At 41.7% G+C, this 19,231-nt stretch overlaps 2 protein-coding genes across 2 annotated transcripts in view; one reads left to right on the top strand and one right to left on the bottom strand.

Annotated features, from left to right (window-relative positions):
• The window catches only part of HHIP (hedgehog interacting protein), a 116,450-nt gene extending 98,952 nt beyond the window's left edge, over positions 1-17,498 (bottom strand). The window contains exons 1-4 of the mRNA XM_005691213.2: positions 16,535-17,498; positions 10,343-10,535; positions 3,139-3,295; positions 2,228-2,429 (exon numbers count right to left, since the gene is read on the bottom strand). Coding sequence (XP_005691270.2) covers positions 2,228-2,429; positions 3,139-3,295; positions 10,343-10,535; positions 16,535-16,816 — 834 coding nt within the window. The 5' untranslated portion in view covers positions 16,817-17,498. The remainder of the gene's footprint in view (positions 1-2,227; positions 2,430-3,138; positions 3,296-10,342; positions 10,536-16,534) is intronic.
• On the top strand, positions 17,006-18,119 carry LOC108637865 (translation initiation factor IF-2-like). The gene is made up of 3 exons (XM_018061206.1): positions 17,006-17,137; positions 17,377-17,868; positions 17,967-18,119. The coding sequence occupies exons 1-3, from the start codon at positions 17,006-17,008 to the stop codon at positions 18,111-18,113; spliced, it is 771 nt and encodes a 256-aa protein (XP_017916695.1). The 3' UTR covers positions 18,114-18,119.

Raw genomic sequence — 19,231 nt, 5'->3', positions numbered from 1 at the left:
GAAGAAAGTATATCAAAATATTAATAGTGATATTCTTCAATTGATAGGATTATAGGTGATGATTATTAGAACACTTTCCCCAATGCTTTATTTTATAGAGAGAATGTTTAACTTTTCAAAGTCAGAAAAAACTTTCAAGGTCAGAAAAAAACCTCACTTGTAGTGAGTAATGCATTTGCTGCAGTATCTTTATTTCTTCCTCATAAGTCAGTGCATTATCAGAATACATTTCAGAATGTATTTATTGAACTCCGATGTGCAAAACAGTAATGGTTCATTTTAAGAGACTTTGGATTACGTGCTACGAAATGTAATGAAAAATTTTACTGGGAGAAAGTTGAAACTACTGATTTAAACAACTTTTCCAAATGATCTGTGTTGTGGTGCCAAAGCTCTTTTCTTTAAAGGACCAGAAGTACTAAGTCTTCTTTTGCGCAGTTATGTCCTGGTCAGTCCTGAGTGTTCATTGGAAGGACTGATGTTGAAGCTGAAACTCCAATACTCTGGCCACCTGATGAGAAGAACTGACTCATTAGAAAAGACTCTCATGCTGGGAAAGACTGAAGATGGGAGGAGAAGGGGACGACAGAGGATGAGATGGTTGGATGGAATCACCGACTCAATGGACATGAGTTTGGGTAAACTGCGAGAGTTGGTGATGGACAGGGAGGCCTGGCGTGCTGCAGTCCATGGGGTCGCAAGGAGTTGGACACTACTGAGACTGAACTGAACTGAACTGATGATGCCACAATGTGACCTTGAGGCTAAGTGGTCCCAACAACAGGCATTCTCTGTACTCTGAGTCATCTTAATTATTTCACACGGTAGATACTGAATAGATAGGTATCAGGAATATATTTATATTTTTTCTTATTGGTTTCTTCTGGTTTTGATGTTCTTACCTTTGAATAGAGCTCAACAAAATAAGAAGGGGCTTATATATACCATATGAGTAGAAGAGTATATATCCTCCTTCAATTTTTTCCAGTTTAAAATGAAAAAGATAACTGGTTCTCCTCAAATCATGCTTAATTCGTTTCATTCTAAGACATTCATGAACTGTTAAATGTCTTAATTTTAGAATGCCACAATTTGCTTATAGCTTAGTACTACTAATATTGTATCATCTTACTTTCTTGTGAACAAAGGTCTTGCCAACAAAGGTCCATCTAGTCAAAGCTATGGTTTTTTCTGTACTCATGTATGGATGAGAGTTGGACTATAAGAAAGCTGAGTGCCAAAGAATTGATGCTTTTGAACTGTGGTGTTGGAGAAGACTCTTGAGAGTCCTTTGGACTGCAAGGAGTTCCAACCAGTCCATCCTAAAGGATATCAGTCCTGAATATTCACTGGAAGGACTGATACAGAAGCTGAGATTCCAATACTTTGGCCACCTGATGTGTAGAAGTGACTCATTGGAAAAGACCCTGATGCTGGGAAAGATTGAAGACGGGAAGAGAAGGAGACGACAGAGGATGAGATGGTTGGATGGCATCACTGACTCAACGGACATGAGTTTGAATAAGTTCCAGGAGTTGGTGATGGACAGGGAAGCCTGGCATGCTGCAGTCCGTGGGGTCACAAAGAGTCAAACATGACTGAGCAACTGAACTGAACTGAACTCTCTTGTGAAGAAAACGTGAAAGTATTTGTTTACACACCTATTAGATTATTGAACATGAGAATTCAAATTGAAGAAGCAAGAAAGGAGGCAATAGATGCACTTATATGTTATAAAGGTGGCTAGTTATAGAAAAAATATTTGACTTACCTGTAAAAATATTGTACAAGGAAATCACAGTATAAATAGCGTATCTTATGACACAGAGTCAAACAAAGATGTAGTGAAAGAATGATTTGCAATTGCCAAAATAACCCAAAGGCCTCTTTGTTTCTGCTGGCAGATGCTGATATACAATTCTAATGCCTGTTAAACGTATTTAAGCAAATATTTTATAAAACCAAGAATCATTTTAAGTATGTCAATTACATAGGGAAACCAAGTCAAAACACCAATCTGATTGCACTGCTTAATCATCACCAAATAACATGAAAAATGTAATGTCATTGTCCTGATTTAGTGGCCATAATTATTGCTCCCCTGTGTTGCCTCCTTATTTTCTCCTATATTCTTTCCTTTATTGCGAAGAAACATCTTTAGTGAGGATAACACTAAAATAAAATTAACATAGCCAGAGCAAAGATAAATAAAATTTAAAAAGCCAACCTTTATTCCACTCTGAACAAGTTTGTGAATGTCCAAATAAGGCTCCTTGAAAATTTCTCCTTCGGGGGTAAGTATCTTCACGTAACCTTCTTTTTCCAGAATGAAGAGGCGGTGGGAGCCATCCCCACTATGTAGGGCGCTGACAGGCTGGCGCAGCCCACTCACAACCTCCTGGATACAGAAGCAGTTGTGTTTGTGCTTTCTAAACAAATTAAAGAAAACCAGTAAGCTTTTCCTGAGATGAAGGAGGTTAGAAATGTATGTAGCATCCTTTTCAAAATATATTTCCTTTAGAAATCAACGAAGGGCTGGTAACCCAAGGTCCCAATTTGATTCTCTAAAATTATTTTCAATGGGGGAAAGAAAAACCCTCAAAAGGCTTTCTATCAGAAAGCAAAGGAGAGAATCCAAAAACAAAGGTATTTTAAATTTTTCACAAGCTCACTATCTCATCTTTCAGTGACTCCAATTAAAATCAGCGTTACTCACAATAATTAAACTCACAATAATTAAATAATTAAATTAAATAATTACAGACAGGTACTCAGAGAGAAAGTTCTAAGATCTATTTATAAAAGTCTGTTTAGCTAATAATAATTGTGCTCAATGTTTCTACAGTGCCATAAGCTAACAACAATCATACAATTCAAGCTTAAAACTATACTCATAAAATTCCCATGAATCATAGAGAAGCTAAGCTCAATAGAAGATTAGTAGTCTCAGCATTAAAGATATTTAAGCGAATATCATTTTAGAGAAGCAAACTGCCAAAAAGAAAAAAACAAACATCTGGAGGATATAACTGCTGGACATGAGCATACACAGATGACTCATTGTTAAAACTACAAAGCTTGTCAGGTTTTGTGTTTGTTTTTTTTTTTTAAGATTAAATAACATTTATCTTTATGAACCTGCTGATCTCTTCCACTTTGTCATATTCTTCCATCTGGTCCAAGTAGTTAGAGGCTGGTCCTCTGATTTGTTTTCTTGGAAAATCAGGAAAGCACAGGCCACCATCTTTTCTTGCATAGTAAAAGCAAAACTCATCAGCAGTAGTTTGAAGTAAACCTTTAAAAAATGTAAAGAGATGCCTTAGAAATATTTAGTGTTATGGTAAAAACACCACATTTGAAAGACAAAATATAGGTCAAGAATTTTCAGGAATATTCTAGGAAAATAGATAGACAAAAAAATAAAAGGAAAGAACACTGGATTTTGGTTTGGGATTTCCATTTCTTTTTAAATCAAACATTCAAAGTTGCAGTACAAGTGAAACGATATTGTATTAGATGTCTTAAAAGGCTCATATGAAATAGAGCTAGTATGAACCCAGCATTAATTGCATTGACTATTTTCAAACCTTCCCAGTTTCCAAGCATCACACTTTCACACTCATCTGATTTCTGTTCAGCCCTTTTCCCCTACCATATTAATAACTTCCTAAGAAAAACAAATTGCAGTCAAGAAAGAGACAGACCATCAACAGCCAGTTTGGGTCATTTTAAAATTCTTACTCTATTGTCACTCATACATGATTAAATGATAAATCTAGTTACTATCCCAAGATCATACATTATATGCCACATAAATGACTGACTCCCTGCAATGATCAAGCAATCAATTGATGCCAGTAACAGAGCCTCTATATTCAAATGTGTTGGTGCCTTTTTCTTGCTCACTTACAGAAGATTATTTTGTAACACAAACATAATCTTTATTTATTTATTTTTTTTAAATTTTTTATTTTTTTTAAATTTTAAAATCTTTAATTCTTACATGCGTTCCCAAACATGAACCCCCCTCCCACCTCCCTCCCCACAACATCTCTCTGGGTCATCCCCATGCACCAGCCCCAAGCAAGCTGCACCCTACGTCAGACATGGACATAATCTTTAAAATATTCTTTCAATCTTCTCAAACAGAAGAGCTGACATACTACTCCTCACTGAAAAAAAATTAATTAATATGAGCCAAAACAAAAATGCAGAGTAGACTTAAAGGGATCTGAATGAAAGGACTTATTTTTTCATTTCTTACATAGTAAGAATTTTTATCAAATAAAAAGTTGAATAAGAAAGACCTTATCACAAAAAAGAATTTTGACATTACTTTTACAATTTGAGTTAATAAGGTAGGTCTTTTTTTTTGCAGGGAGGGTATAATGGCTAAGATTCACTTCCATATCTGACAATTTTGTTATTAAAATATGATATTGCTATCAGAATTGACTCTCAGCTCAGTTCAGTTCAGTCGCTCAGTCGTGTCTGACTCTTTGCGACCCCAAGAATTGCAGCATGCCAGGCCTCCCTGTCTGTCACCAACTCCTGGAGTTGACTCAAACTCACGTCTATCGAGTCAGTGATGCCATCCAGCCAGCTCATCCTCTGTCGTCCCCTTCTCCTCCTGCCCCCAATCCTTCCCAGCATCAGAGTCTTTTCCAATGAGTCAACTCTACTGCTGTTTCAAATTCCTGCTTCTGATTTCATACCTTCAGTTAAGCTCAATCCCTTGATTTTTACCTGACAAATCAAACTATTGTACTCCCAGGTAATCAGGTAATGTAGCTGAGGTTTAGAAGTTGTATAATGGATGCAAGTTTGCAAGTATTTGTAAGAAAAAGAACTTAGAATTTGGGGACAACCAAGTGAGGCCCATCAGTGGAATATGAAAGACACTAAAAAGTTTATTTTCTGTGAGCTTAACCCAAGTCCCCTCCAACCTAAGACTAACTAACCTTGGAATCTGAGGGCCCCACAGGATTAAAACGTAATATATATTTTGACCTAACTTGTGGGTGAAGTGTATCATCCCTGAATTTCTGAGACAGATTCTTCAATGCCAATACCTGACTAACTCATTGGGAAACAAGGCTTCCCTGGTAGCTCAGCTGGTAAAGAATCCACCTGCAATGCGGGAGACCTGGGTTTGATCACTAGGTTGGGAAGATCCCCTGGAGGAGGGCATGGCAACCCACTCCAGCATTCTTGCCTGGAGAATCCCATGGACAGAGGAGCCTGGCAGGTTGCAGTCCATGGGGATGCAAAGAGTCAGACATGACTGAGCAATGAAGCACAGAATTGGGAGACTTCTTATCTTTGGGAAGCAGGCGAGTAAGAGCAGATGTCATTGGGTGTGTGTGTGTGTACGTGTGTGCACGTGTGTGTGTGAGTGTGTGCGTGCATGTGTCTGTGTTTGTGTGTGTTGTGGGGATGGGCAGAATAAAGAGCCATGGTAGCTGGGAAGGGTGCTCTCTGGAAGTGTGTGTGTGTGTGGGTGTGGGTGTGGGTGTGTGTGTGTGGGGGGGATGGGCAGAATAAGGAGCCATGGCAGCTGGGCAGGGTGCTCCTTGGGAGGCAAAGGCAGCTGGAAGGAGGTTATCTTTCTTTGAAAAATCCAGGGATTAGAAATTGAGGAGAGGAATGAAGGCCGCAACAGCATTTACTCATCTTCAGCAATTTACTATTTGCAATAAATAAGTTTTCTCTTCCATTATTTAATGGCTAAGCATCAGAGGACTGCACAGTGGTGTTAAATAATTCTGTCTGAGGTAAAAAGAAGGGAAGGAAAACTGAGTTGCTAAATCAAACTCTTTCCAGTTTTGGCCCAGATGTTTTGGGGAGCTAGATGCTCTCTATATAAACACGGATATAGATCTGTAGACAGAGACATATATTCACCTTTAGGCAGGAAGTTCTCTATGCCAATATGGTGCATGCAGGAAGACTGCTATACTATGGATATATTTATAACTGAATATGTGAAGGAGAAATTTTGTTTTAACTTTGTTTTACCTGCAGGGGTCACACATAAATTTCAAAGTACAACTCAGAGAACATTTTGAGCTCATTTTAAAAAAATAATCTGTTTTTCAACATTATAGTCTGCAAACCCATACCATTTTAAGGGGAAATAAATGAATAATTCCAGTGGCTGATTGCATTTTGTTAAGAATTATTAGCTGGGGACAAATATGAGGAAATGAGAAATGGTTTTCAAAAGAAACATCTGAAGACCAATGAGTGCAGATTCATAAACTCTGACACTCCAGAGATATTATGCTCTCTTAGCAAATTAAACAAAAGCAGAATGCCACCAATTAATTATTCTGAGGTTTTTACAGTATTAAAGGCAAACTGAATAATTTAAGTGGGAAGAAGGGAGCCAACTTAGAGGACTTTTACACAAAAATATGGGCATTTTCTGACAATTATGATAATATGAATGGAAACATCTAATACTTTTATTAGTACTTTATCTTAAGTGATCTGATTTTATGGACAGTGATGAATAAGATATATTTTCTGTGAACAGCTAAAAGAGGATCTGGTTTGGGGACACTGGGCTAACATTTATTTCCTGGGAAGATGCAGTTTAGCAAATGGTACCCTTCTGTTTAAAAGGAGACCCTGAAGAGCATTTTACTGAAGGCGTGCAGCTCACCCTGATGATCATCATATGATCAGGTCCACCAGCGATGGGAGCACACTGATGATTCCAGCAGCTGTAATGGTCTTATAACTCCTGATAATTTATCAAATGTTTTGGAACTGTAACTCTTCTCCCGTCTTACTATACCACAAAGCACCCTGTAAAATACTGGACATGTAAATAAATATTCTCTAGGCAGTGTTCTAAGCTCTAGCTTTTCCCTAAGCAAGTATGCTAGAGAAAAGCTCCTTTTCCTCATTCTCTCTGCTGTTTATATTGATGAGGAAAAAATGGAAAAACCCCGCCATCTGTAAGGCTTGGACTGGAAAGCATTTTTGAGCAGGAGGTAGATCTGGGTGTATCAATCCATCCATTCCGGCTTGCTCTCTGGGGCACTAATGAGACACACTCTAAGATATCTGACTAGGGGTCAGGAGTGGCTGTGGACCTGAGAAACTCAGTGGAATCAAATCCACGACCTTGGCCTCTTTAGCATTGGGATTAAACCAGTTGAACTAATTGTGTACAGACAGTTCACACAACCCTCATCTACAGCTGAGAGATGATAGTCTGAGAGTGATAAAAGTCATCATGGTAATGAGCGTAAATTTAAAGAAAGAAGCAAAACCCCAGGGGGACCCTTTCAGATCCTCTCCACAGAGGGCACTTATTAGCTCATCATTTAGTGAACAGCAGAGCATCTCTTCTGTTCATCGTAATTCAGCCAGAAGAAGAGACCCATGGTGTTGAGAAAGGAGTTCCTATCGTTTTTTGTTTTTGTTTTAATGAAATTTGGGGATTTTTTAGAAGCTTTAAGAGTTTATCGCCCTCACTAAATTCACAGCTGGAGAATACTATGACCAATAAAGCTCCAGTGCATCTTTACTGCAGTGATTTTTAACTTTTTCATTTTTTTGTGGAAATAAGCAGACCATGAATTTTTCTGAATTAAGGTTTCTAGAAAATTGCTAGACGTGCAGAGTGAATGGCACTTTCTTAAAGCTGTGAGGGTAAAGCAAAGGGATAGATCATTTATGTGTTTGATTCTTCATATATTGGGCCATGGGGAAGAAATGAAGATGTCTCTGGAATTATTTTCTCTCTTTCAACCCTTCTCAGCAATCTAAGGTCCCTTCCTCTACATGTTTTTGATTTGCAAAAAGATGAGGCTGATGAGGACAGGTTAAAAAAAAAACAGAATCACAAAGTAGCTATTTTTCACAATGTTGAATTTCAGAGAAGAGCAAACCATGACATTAAAAAGACTTAAGAAGGTGAAAATATTACAAAGTCACTTTTTGAGCAATTTCTGGAAAAGGAGTGCTCTAGAATTCTAAAGAGCCTTCTGTGCTGGGGGCCAGGGCCAAGGGGAGGACTGTCATCTGATTTATCATACTTTAGGAAATGGTAACCTGTGTGCCAAGGATCAGCCTGGCTAACAAATTGATGGACACAAACAGTGTGTTATTACAGCTCACTTTGGGGACATGTATTTAGAGCAATTATTAGCATTTGATGGATGCAGAGGAATCCCCTCTGTTTCGCTGCTAACGCCTGCCGGTCCAGCCCTGAAAATCACCCGGGCCGCTCCACCTTCCACTGGAGTGGAGCTTTCATCTGGTTATCTTTCAAGGCAGCCTGGGTGGCCACCAAAAGCACTTGACATCTTGATGCACTTCAGCAGTTTTACATATATACAAACTTTGGAGAAAAATAAATTTGTCATTCGTCACCACATATGTTGACCTGGGGAGCAAGGTGCTTACAGTTTGGCTCCTGAGCTGTTTGCTGGGCTCTCTCTTTCAGTGGATATTGCTTTTTGTTGTTTGTTTTGGAAGCTAAAATAACTCCAAATAAAGGAAGCACCCCACAGATGAGTCTCTCAATTCAGCCTAGTGGCATTTATCTCAAGGAGATAAAAACGCTGAGTGTCAGTATCGTTTTCAGTTTTGAGTGGTAAAGGCAAGCCTTCCAGACTGGAAATTTGCAGCAAACCTTGATGTGGACCTAATCTGTTATCACTTCTCGGCAGGCCATCTAGGCAACCGTGACCTATTCTACTTTGCTTTGGGGAATGTGATAAAGAGGAAGAAACAGCTGGTTTCAGGCAAACCTTAGAAACATGGCTGTAGTTTATAAAGTCAATAATAATATTTTCACATTGAATGGGTTTAGATACATGTTATGGTACACCAAAGGAAGCAAGCAACCCTAGTCAAAATGTTTTCTTAGGCTATTAAGAGCACTCTATTAAAAAAAAATACAAAAAATACATGTTTCTGGGTCAGAGAAAAAAGTAAAATGTGCATAGCAGTTTAAAAAAAAATTGTTCAAGTGCATCCTACAGTTCTTAAAGCTTGTCTTTTATTTCAATGCCATTGAGTTTTATAAACTGTTAGCATCAGTAGACTTCTTTGTTTGTTACACTAACTAAACAGAATCTGTCTTATTAAATTCTTTTCTACGTCTGTGTTGATTCTTCCAACTAAAGCAACAACCACCAGGGTTCACAAGCCTCAGATGATAAAATTAATCAGTGCCCAAGAACTTATAAGGGTCCAAAATATGACCATGTGTATCTGGGACATTATAAGCTTAAGAACTTAAACTTTTATCTCGCCTGTAAGTTTCTCATTGTATACAACTGGATTAAGACATTTAACTTCTGAGGCTACCAGGTAGCTCAGTGGTAAAGAATCCACCTACCAATGTAGGAGACTCGGGTTTGACCTTTGGGTCAGGAGGATCCCCTGGAGAAGGAAATGGCAATCCACTCCAGTATTCTTGCCTAGACAATCCCATGGACAGAGGAGCCTGGCGGGCCACAGTCCATAAGGTTGCAAAGAATCAGACATGACTGAGCGCATGCATACACACACACACACACACACACACACACACGAGGCTCAATTTTCCTCATCTGTCAAAGAGACACAACTAGAACTTTCCTATCTCCCTCACAGGCTTTATGAGAGGCCATCAGTCATTATATGTAAAAGTACTTTCTAAGGTGTTACACGTTGAGGGGGGGCTTTCAAATTATATTTTATTTAAGGAAATACCTTATAAGTCAGTAGACAAACTGTGCTTTACATATCAACTGTGTGGAAGGGGAGGTTGTCTTGATAGCGACAATGATGAGTAAAGACACCAGTGAGAAATCTGTATCAATAATCCAGCATGTGTAAAGATTACCAATTGTATTATCAGTTTAACAAGAAATGTAAAACACTTCAACAAAATAATGTACTGTTTGTAGGGTGAAATGACAGTTATCCTTTTAGCAGCAATACAAGGTCATAAGTTTTTAACAGTTAATTATGAGGTAAAAATAGATATTTTGAAAGGAAAGGCAAGATAAATTTTACACCCTTGTAAAGCAAGCATTTGGGCTTCCCTGGTGGCTCAGTGGTAAAGCATCTGCCTGCCAATACCTTGAGAGCTGGGTTTGATCCCTGGGTCAGGAAGATCCCCTGGAGAAGGAAATGGCAACCCACTCCAATATTCTTGCCTAGGAAACCCCACGGACAGAGAAACCTGGCAGGCTATAGTATAGGAGTCGCAAAGAGTCGGACTCGACTAAGCAACTTAAACAACACCAACAAATCAAGTGTTTAGGAATAAGTATCTTGGAAAGCTATTCTGCAGTAGTTGATTTCACTTAATCATTTTTTTTTTTTTTTTTACCTGGAATATGGCCTCGGCAAGTATAAAAGAATTCTTTGCAATAGTCTTTGCAGAGGAAGGGAAGTACCAGATCTCTTTCCAAGGCTTCTCTCTCAGGTGAGTAGAACAGGCTCTGAGAATGTGGAGAACAAGCGGCACACTTGATTTCCTCCAGTAACTTCCCGCATTCTGTGTTGTTGGTAACAGAAAATATCTGAAAGCCAGACATTAGGAAAAGACTTCTGTTTAGTTCTGCGAAGTTAGGTTTAGTCATTTTTTTTGGGTGTGTGTGTGGGGGGGGGGCGGGTCAACATAGAAAGAGAAAAGTTCATTGAGCCAGTGCTGTAGTCTGCAAAGAATCACCAAGTCATAACACCGAACACCTTTATAAGGACATAAGCACAGTCTCTTCCCAGGTGGCTCTGGTGGCAAAGAACCTGCTTGCCAATGCAGGTAAGAGACGCAGGTAAGAGAAACGGGTTTGATCCCTGGGTCAGGAAGGTCCCCTGAAGGAGGGCATGGCAACCCACTCCAGTATTCTTGTCTGGAAAATCCCCTGGACAGAGGAGCCCGGTGGGCTACGGTCCACAGGGTTGCAGAGAGTCGGACACGACTTAAGTGACTTAGGCAATCTCTTGGGTTGGGATGGGAGGGCAAAGGGTAAGGATGCACAGACGGGCTTCTTACTCATGTAAATCAGTCTGTTTGTCCTTCAGGTGTGAAAAGTTAAATGACAATTATATTTCGGAGAAGGCAATGGCAACCCACTCCAGTACTCTTGCCTGAAAATCCCATGGATGGAGGAGCCCGGTGGGCTGACATTTAATTTGAAAACTTCAAATATCTTTATCCAACTCTATGTAAAGCAACTTTTTAACACGTGGCTTTTTTGTATCTTGGGTAAAAATCTCTTTCATTCCTGGAATGCCTAATGAGATTCTTAAAGATGTTATTTTAACAATATTGTTCTCATTTGAATTAATTTACAATCTACAGATTGCCTAGGCAAAGTTTTCTAAAGTGTGGGAAATATCTTCTTTGCGTGTTCTACAAAATTAATACCTGAAGTTGAGTAAAAAAGGTTTGAGACCAACTTTTATTATTCTTTATATCTTAGCCAGGAAAAATTTTCTAACTAGCTCCTCAGGTATATGTACGAATAAACACAAGACTTTAGTAATAAAGTGTTTTTGTATAGTATTTAATGAGTTTTAATGAAAAAGGGGCATACAGTATTATTATGTCTTTTATATCAATAAGACTAATTTGACAGCTACTGATTCATTGAGGTTAGCAATTTGTAGGTAAAATAGATCTCACTGTCTAGAACTAACTTTAAAAAACTGATTTCAGGACCTCCTCTAAAAAACAGAATATCAGCACAATATTTGATACATGAAATATAGTACTGTCAAATTAAACATTGATTTTTCATATTAAAAACACCATAATGAGGTAGAATTTCATACAAAAATTTCAAGTTTCCCAGTTTATATGACTATGTTTACACTTATTTCTTTAGAACTATGAACTGAAATTAACATTTTAAACTCTAGATCACTGCTTAAAGCAAGTATTTCATCGCAAGTTGAGGTTCTAATTTGAGTAAACTGAGTGACTCATATGGCTTCTGTGTTTTTAGGATAAAGATATTCTAGGTGATCACAAAATTTGGATCTGAAAGAGCAAAGCAACTAAAAGAAAAGAAAGCTGCACACAAGGTGTGCTGAAATTTTAGCACGTAGTAATTAAAAGTCCAACAGAAGCTACCCTGTTCCAGAAAAAAAAAAAGTGTGTACATATATGCGTATGATGAGTTGTAACTATCTACAATATTCAGAAACTTTATTAATAATTACAATTATGCTTACATTTTTATCATTTTATTTAAATGATAATTGCTTAAATGGTTAAAGTTTTCTAAAAGGAAACATAGACCAGACACTTAGAATTTGCATTCCAAGAATGTTTTAAATGGCTTTTATTGTCCATACTCTGTCAGACCTCGCCAGATCTATTCAATATTAATACTGTTCAAGTTTGTTCGGTTTGTTTATCACATGGCAGTCCAGTAAGAACAAAACAACGGCAGGATGCTGAGGCCACCTCTCTTGCTGGCTGACAAACTGGAATGTAATTACCTTTGGTTTTATGGAGAGTATGCAAGCTTAGATTGTTCATAGTTGAAACAAAATGATTCCCATGCACACTCCCAGCTGCTCTCCAGGAAGAGCTTGATTTTAGTGCCTAAAGAATTGTGTCTTTTACAATTTTTGGAATGTGTCCTGGCCACAAGGTCTCTCATCAAAAGTTTCAGAAATAGGATTCAATAAATTATCTGAAATCAAGTATAATATTATTCTTTGTAGAGTTTCACGCTGTCCCAGCCCAGCAGGATGGTAACATTTTGCTCTGTGTGGGGTCTGCAGTGTAAATACCTATTTGAAGATAGATAGAGCCATCATTCTGGCTTTGGTTTCAATGAACCAATAGTCCTACTGAAGTCAATTAAACTGACTCAGCCCAAGCTGCAATGCTGTTTTAGACAGATGAGTGCTGGTGTGTGTAGGGTATTTTTTTTTTCTTTTTCTTCTTCTTCTTCTTTTTTTTTTTTTTTTGTCTATGTGTCTGTGTCTATACAGGGCCTTAACTTTATGTCTGACAATATCATCAATCTTAAGAAGAAATTTAAGCTAATTTCCTGTTTCAATTTTTAAAAGCCATATATGAAACCATCAAATTATAGCGGTTTAAACTAAATATACTTTGGAAATCATGTAAAACTTCGAAACATTATTACAGTGTGCCTAGTAATGACTGTGGCTGTTGCTGACTAATTTATAACATCTGGCAGGTCATCCTTTAATCTTTAGCCACATGAAAGTAAAAATCCATAGAAGGAAGGTAAGATAAATGCTGGAATACACAGTGAAGCGTGGCCTACAGCTACAGCTTATCAACAAACAGTAAAATGGGTGACAGAGACCTTCTGTATTTCTCTTTATTTATCAAGTAACAGAACAAAGAGGATAAAAAGCCACACACATGGGTTCGATGAGGGGACAAAAGGGGAAAATACAGGACAGTATATTAAGATGATGCTTTAAGATCACTTGGTACACAGAAAGTTATTTCTAAAAATCATATGCCTACAAGGTTGTTCAGCTGTTGGATAGAACACATGCGTCTCTGGACTGTAGTGCTGGATTATGTCATTAAAGAGTTCAGTTTCAATTTTAGGCTAATATGTAAATAGATCATTGTACTAAGGCAGCTGTTAAAGGGACCCCAGGATGAGTTATTTGTTTAGTTGGATGTGTTCAACAATAGCCTTTGTCCCTGAAAGAGCCAGAGCAAACAAATGATTGTAAAAGGGCACACTTGAAAACAATTACTTTTCACCCATTCCTTGACAGCTTTGGCTGTGAAACCACCCAAGGTAGAGAGAGCTTCTATGCCTCTGTGGCTACAAGTTAAGTTTTAGAAATGGGGGTATTTCAGTTGGTTGCAGATTCAATTTGGCTAATGGGAATTAGATCTTTTTAGCATCTTGTATTTAGAAGCTGCAAAAATATTGCTAAGACAACATAACTTTCTAGATTTTGGCAGTACTTATTTGTAATAGTAGTTAACCATCTCGTTACAGTTCACAAAACTACTAAAATATACAAAAAAAGGAAAATACAAGATACCTTATGAGAATAATACTGTGGCTAAGAATTGAACTCAATTACATTCAACAGTTCCTTACATATTAAAGAAAATGGGTTAGCCTGGAAACTGGACTTAATTGCCCAGCTAAGCATGATCAATATTCTATCTAATTTGCTACTATTTGTCTATGAAGTTTCTTCCTTTAGGAAAATGCTACTCCTGTAGTTTCGTGAAAATTTGCAGAAATCTTTCTGGCGGAAAAAATTTTTTTTTCGTTAACAAAAAAGGGCCCTTTCAAATAGCCATCATCTCTCCTGTACACACATTATGAAATAAGACCCTAACATACATTATAAGCCAGGAAGGCTTAAGGGAAAAAAGGGAAACACAGAAGTTTATTATAAAATAACATGTTTTAAAAACTATTAAAACTTGAGAACGAACATGGGTTGAGAATGCACATGCAGAACCATGTTACATCTCTGATTTGAACAATTTAAGTATTGTTGATTTATAAGCCACTTGTAATGGAACCAGCCAAAGTCTAGTGTACCAACTTTAATTCAGACACATTTTCCACATGAGTAGGGGTTTGTTGGAGATTGGAAGCACGTAAAACAGAAGGAATGTGGATCGCTAACGTGGCAGAATGCTTCCTAAAGAATGATTTCTTTAAAAAAAATCTATATAACTTCTCTTAAGGGTTATAACTCTACTCAGACCCAGCCCCCCATCCCTTCCCGAGCTCCCCATTACATTTGGTCAAGAAAAAGTTGTCATTCCTCCTGCACCTGGCTGAGTTCAGTATTGTAGGGGTCTGCGAATCATTGGTTACTCATACATATATCGCACATGGGGAGGCTTCATGGCAAACATTTTGAAATCTTTATCTGAATCTCCTGGTTCTGTCCAGCTCCTGGTAAAAACCCTGGAGTGGCTGTGAATGGAGTGATTTTTGTACTTTAATTCAATTAAAACCCAGGAGCTTAATGACATTGTTTTGAATAAAATGCTGCAATATCTGTTCCCTGCATCTCAGACTACTGCTGCATATGGTAAGAATAAAGAGAGAGTTGGAGCTGAAAACCCGCAGCAAGACAGTTCTCACTCAGCTGGGAATAGAGGGAGTTGGACAAATGCTCCCTCAAAAGGCATGAACATTTGGACAGAGCTGGGGACTGAAAGCGAATGATGTTCTCTAGTTTCACCCATTAGTGAACCAACTAACCAACACAATGGTGTTGTTGTTATTCTTTCGCCATAAGCAACAGGGCTCTGTGTGTGGGCAGCACTTTAGTGGGGAGGAGGATAAGTCGACCCCTTTTTGTCCTATTGATTTTTTCCTATTTGCATGACTTGAGCAAATTAAATGATGCAATATGGCTTTTTGTTACAAAACAAAGTGAGAGATACCACCCAGACACATATGTTGATTCGTAGGAGCTGTTTACATGAGAATAGAGTGAAATCTACCGTGAACTGAGCATAAAAATTAGATTCAGCCTGGGTATTTTTTTTTTTTTTTTAATGCCTGGGCCAGCAAGACTGAAACACAAGTTTTCCAAGAGTCTCTCAGACCTTGACAACTGCAGTGTTGTAACAGAGGAATTCTTAATTAAACCTAAAATGGGGAAAAGGAGGGGGAGCAAAGACACCTGATTGTTTATTTCACAGGCAGGGATTGTTAATGACCCAACCCCTCAGTCTTTCCTTGGAGTACAGTAGAGAACACACATTACTGCAACCCAGGGCAAGAAAGATGTGGCAGAACTCAGATAAGCATGTCTTTACACCCAGCCAACACTATATTCATATTCGTTTCAACTTAAAAACATCGGGAAAGTGTAAATGCCACTAACCCCAAAACAAGTCCCTAGAGAAGGCGTTCCTACACAAGTACCACTGAAAGCCCGATTTTATAACGTTACAAAACGTGACAGGAGGAGAATCGCCACGGTTTTCTGCGATAAACACGCTCCAGCCAAATCTTTCTCCAATTCTGGGGTTCTAAACTGGACTACCAGGAGTTCCTTTTTGCTGTTTAACTATTGTAACGCAGGACACCTCCCCCGCCTTCTGACCGGGCTGGGGATCTTACACCAACCGGGCTTCAACATCCTTTACGATTCAATTCTCTCTCTAACCGAGCACGTGGAGAAAACTGCACAAATCTTTTTACTCTAGAAAAACCGGAAACCACAGCCACCTTCATTTACAGTTTCACCGCAGCCAATGCCCGATTCGATCCAAAACACACTGTTCCTCGCGATTCTTTTAAAATATTTACCCAGCCCAGAATGCGGGTACCACAGAGGCTTCTCTTTTCAGAGACAAGCAATGTTGCACGGCATCCCGCCCGCGGACTCCTGGGGGCTGGATAGGTGTCTGCGCACCCAGAGGAACACACAAACGAATCACGCTAGCGCTTTAGAAAGTTATCAAGAAGGACTCCCGGAGACGAGTTTGGCCCCTCTACAGCCACCAGCATCGCCGGAGCCTCAGGGAACCCCACCCAGTCACTATGCCAATCTCGCAGCTGCGAGGCGGGTGCATGCCTACCTTGCTGTCCAGGCGCCCCAGCCCGGGGCTGTCACTCCGCAAGCAGCAGGACAGTCGAGGGTAGAAGCCGCCACACAGCATCTCTCCCCCACTCAGCAGTTCCGGCTGGGACATCATCCGCCTATCTTTCTTTTTCAGGCGCTTCGGGGGGTTCCCATTCAGGCACCTTCTCCTCCTCACTCCGCTCCCTTCGCTTCTTTCCCCAAACTTAGCATCTCCTTCAAAGAAGCCCAGAGCCACGGCCAACAGCAGCAGCTTAAAGGACAGCATCTTCAGCATCATCTGCCCCGCGCGGTAGGGGCTGGGCGCGGGAGGCGGAGGGGGTGGGGGGGAAGGTCACTGCCCAGCAGGGGCACTAGGGCGCCCCGGGAGGGGGCTGCGGGGCGGCAGGACACCCGAGAGGCAGAGAGAGGTGGCGGGGGAGAGAGGGTGTAGAGCGTTGCAACTTTGCGAAAAATAAAAGACAAGGCGATGGGCCCGGTGCCTCAGGGGAGCCGGAGGAGCCAGATAGAGTTGTGCGGTGGACACCGTTTGCAGTGGTGCCAATGTCAGTCTGGTGGGGGGCTTCCTGATGCGGCTGAGAAGTGGGAGGAGGAGAAGGAGGTGGAAGAGGAGGAAGAAGAGAAGGAGAAGACGGCCACAGAGGTTCACTGGTCCGTGTAACGGGAGTTGTGTAGGTGAGACAGTACCAGGAACAGACACGGCGGCGGCGGCGGCGGGGCAGGCGGAGGCAGGGCCAGCGCTGGGCTCTAGAGGATGCTGAGGTCTCCTCTGCCGGCGGCTGCAGCTTCTCACACAGCCTCTCATGTTTCGTTCCCTCTTTTCTTCTTCTTTTTAACTAGCGCGCGGGGAGGTGCTGCCACCGCGCGCCCCTTGACGTCACCGCTGCTCGCGCGCCCCCGCCCGGGCTGGGGGAGGGGAGGGGGCGGCCCCGGCGCGAGCGCGTCCCCCGGCCCCGGCGGCCTCCAGGGTGCGGCGGGGAGGGGCCGCGGCGGCGGGCGGAGGGGGAGGGCCCGCCGGAGCCCTCGGAGCCAGCCTCGAGGGCGCGGGTGTCCGGCCGCCGCCTGGCCGCGCCGCCCGGCTCGGGCCGGGTGCGGTGGGGTGGGGGCCGCGCACGGCTCTGGACCCCCCGGCCCGTCCCCCTCCGGACCGGGGCGCGCGGCCCGGTGGCTCTCCGTCCGTTGCTCGCCCCTCACGCAGCCCCTCCGCACGACCCCGCGCGGAGGCGCCGAGAGAAAGTGAGGAAGAGCAGGCTGCGGGAAGTGAGAAGGGAGGGGACCCTTCCAGGGCCTCCCCTACCCCGGCTCCGACCCGCCCCTTGCCCCGGAGGGAGGGTGAGCCGAGTGGGCTGGAGTTGTGGTGGGGGAGCGTTTCGGCCCCTTCCCCCCCAACCCTGGCCCGCGCGACTCCTCCATCCCCTGGCGATTTCCAGTGTGAAGCTCACGCCGGTACAGATCCTCCTGGGGTCACATTGAGAGGCGGGGATACAGCCCAGATGCTGCAAGCCGTTGAGAACGTGCAGATGAAGTCGGTGCCGAGAAGATGTACCTCTCCTTGCCTAAGTCCTGCGCGCGCCTGAAGTGGCATAAGCGCCTGTGCGTGGGGTGGGGTGTGGACGCCTCTTGGGGGAACTGCTCCCGCCTGGGTCCTGGGCGGGCTGGGCCCGGACGCCCCTTTCCCTGGCCCCACCTGTGCCCTAGAGCGTAGCTGGGCCCCGCTGGCGCTTTCTGCAGAACAGAGGAATACCCCAGGTTGAGGAGCAGAGGAGAAGCGGGCATTGGAATCAGCGTTCGTTTTAAATGGAAAAGAAAAAGTCCTGGGGAGATTTCCGCCGGGGTGTAAACACAGAGGCCCTGGAGAAATAATTAGTAGTAGGTTTGCGCGCGTCAAGGGGCTGGATGCGCTACTTTTCCAGTGTCCCTAAATAGAGTAGCCCTTCCCTCCCCCCAGCTAGGCAAAGTCTAAAGTGATCTGTGCCTTATCGAGCGCGGTGATGTGACATTAACTAGACCCCCCCCCCCGCCCCCGCCAAGTCGGCATCGGAAGGAATCTCTACGAAGTTGCATCACAAAATGGGCTTTCTGTCCACTTGAGTGTTTAACAAGGGGAGCTCATTTTCTGGTACAGGGGTTCTGAAGAGGAGATGAGGCAGTTTTCTCATTTTGGCAATGGAGGAACGTTCGCCATATTTGGATTTGCTTCACTTTTCCAACACAGACTTGGTCAAGCTAATGTGAATGTTTGACAATGGGTGTGGATAACTGATTAATTATTGTTAAAGTGGTCGCAGTGGCTAGATAAGGCTTCTGCCCCTTTCTCTTCCAGGGCCTGAATTTGCTAGTGGAACTAGGTTTTTCCCAAAAGAGGTGACAGAATGACTGAGAAGAAGCTGCTGGGCAGTGGAATCCAGTCCTGAGCTCACTGTAAGTGCCCCTATGACGTACTTAACATTTCTCTCAGGGGCTGTTGTATACACAAGACTTCTGTATACTTGTGATCCCAAATGCTCCTTGTGATCCCACAGACTACTTTATCTGACATTCTCCCTGCCCCGTTGAAGGCTTTTTAATATAAAATAAATCATAGAGCTATAAAGACTTTAAGACTTTAAACTCTTATTTAATAAACAAATCTAGAAAGGAATCCTGTCGAGATTAAGTCATTTGCACAATCTCGTCTAATTAGGTGTTTAAAAAT

The sequence above is a fragment of the Capra hircus genome, chromosome 17 (assembly GCF_001704415.2).
Source record: "Capra hircus breed San Clemente chromosome 17, ASM170441v1, whole genome shotgun sequence".
Taxonomy (NCBI): domain Eukaryota; kingdom Metazoa; phylum Chordata; class Mammalia; order Artiodactyla; family Bovidae; genus Capra; species Capra hircus.
This window is presented reverse-complemented; position numbering and strand designations above follow the sequence as displayed.

Bases quoted from the DNA above. Each gene is read 5' to 3' on its own strand.
- LOC108637865 (XM_018061206.1), top strand. From the start codon at position 17,006: ATGGGCCCGGTGCCTCAGGGGAGCCGGAGGAGCCAGATAGAGTTGTGC. The intron at 17,138-17,376 runs GTGGAAGAGGAG...CTTTTTAACTAG, and splicing joins AGTGGGAGGAGGAGAAGGAG to CGCGCGGGGAGGTGCTGCCA. The intron at 17,869-17,966 runs GTGAGCCGAGTG...GGCGATTTCCAG, and splicing joins CCCCTTGCCCCGGAGGGAGG to TGTGAAGCTCACGCCGGTAC.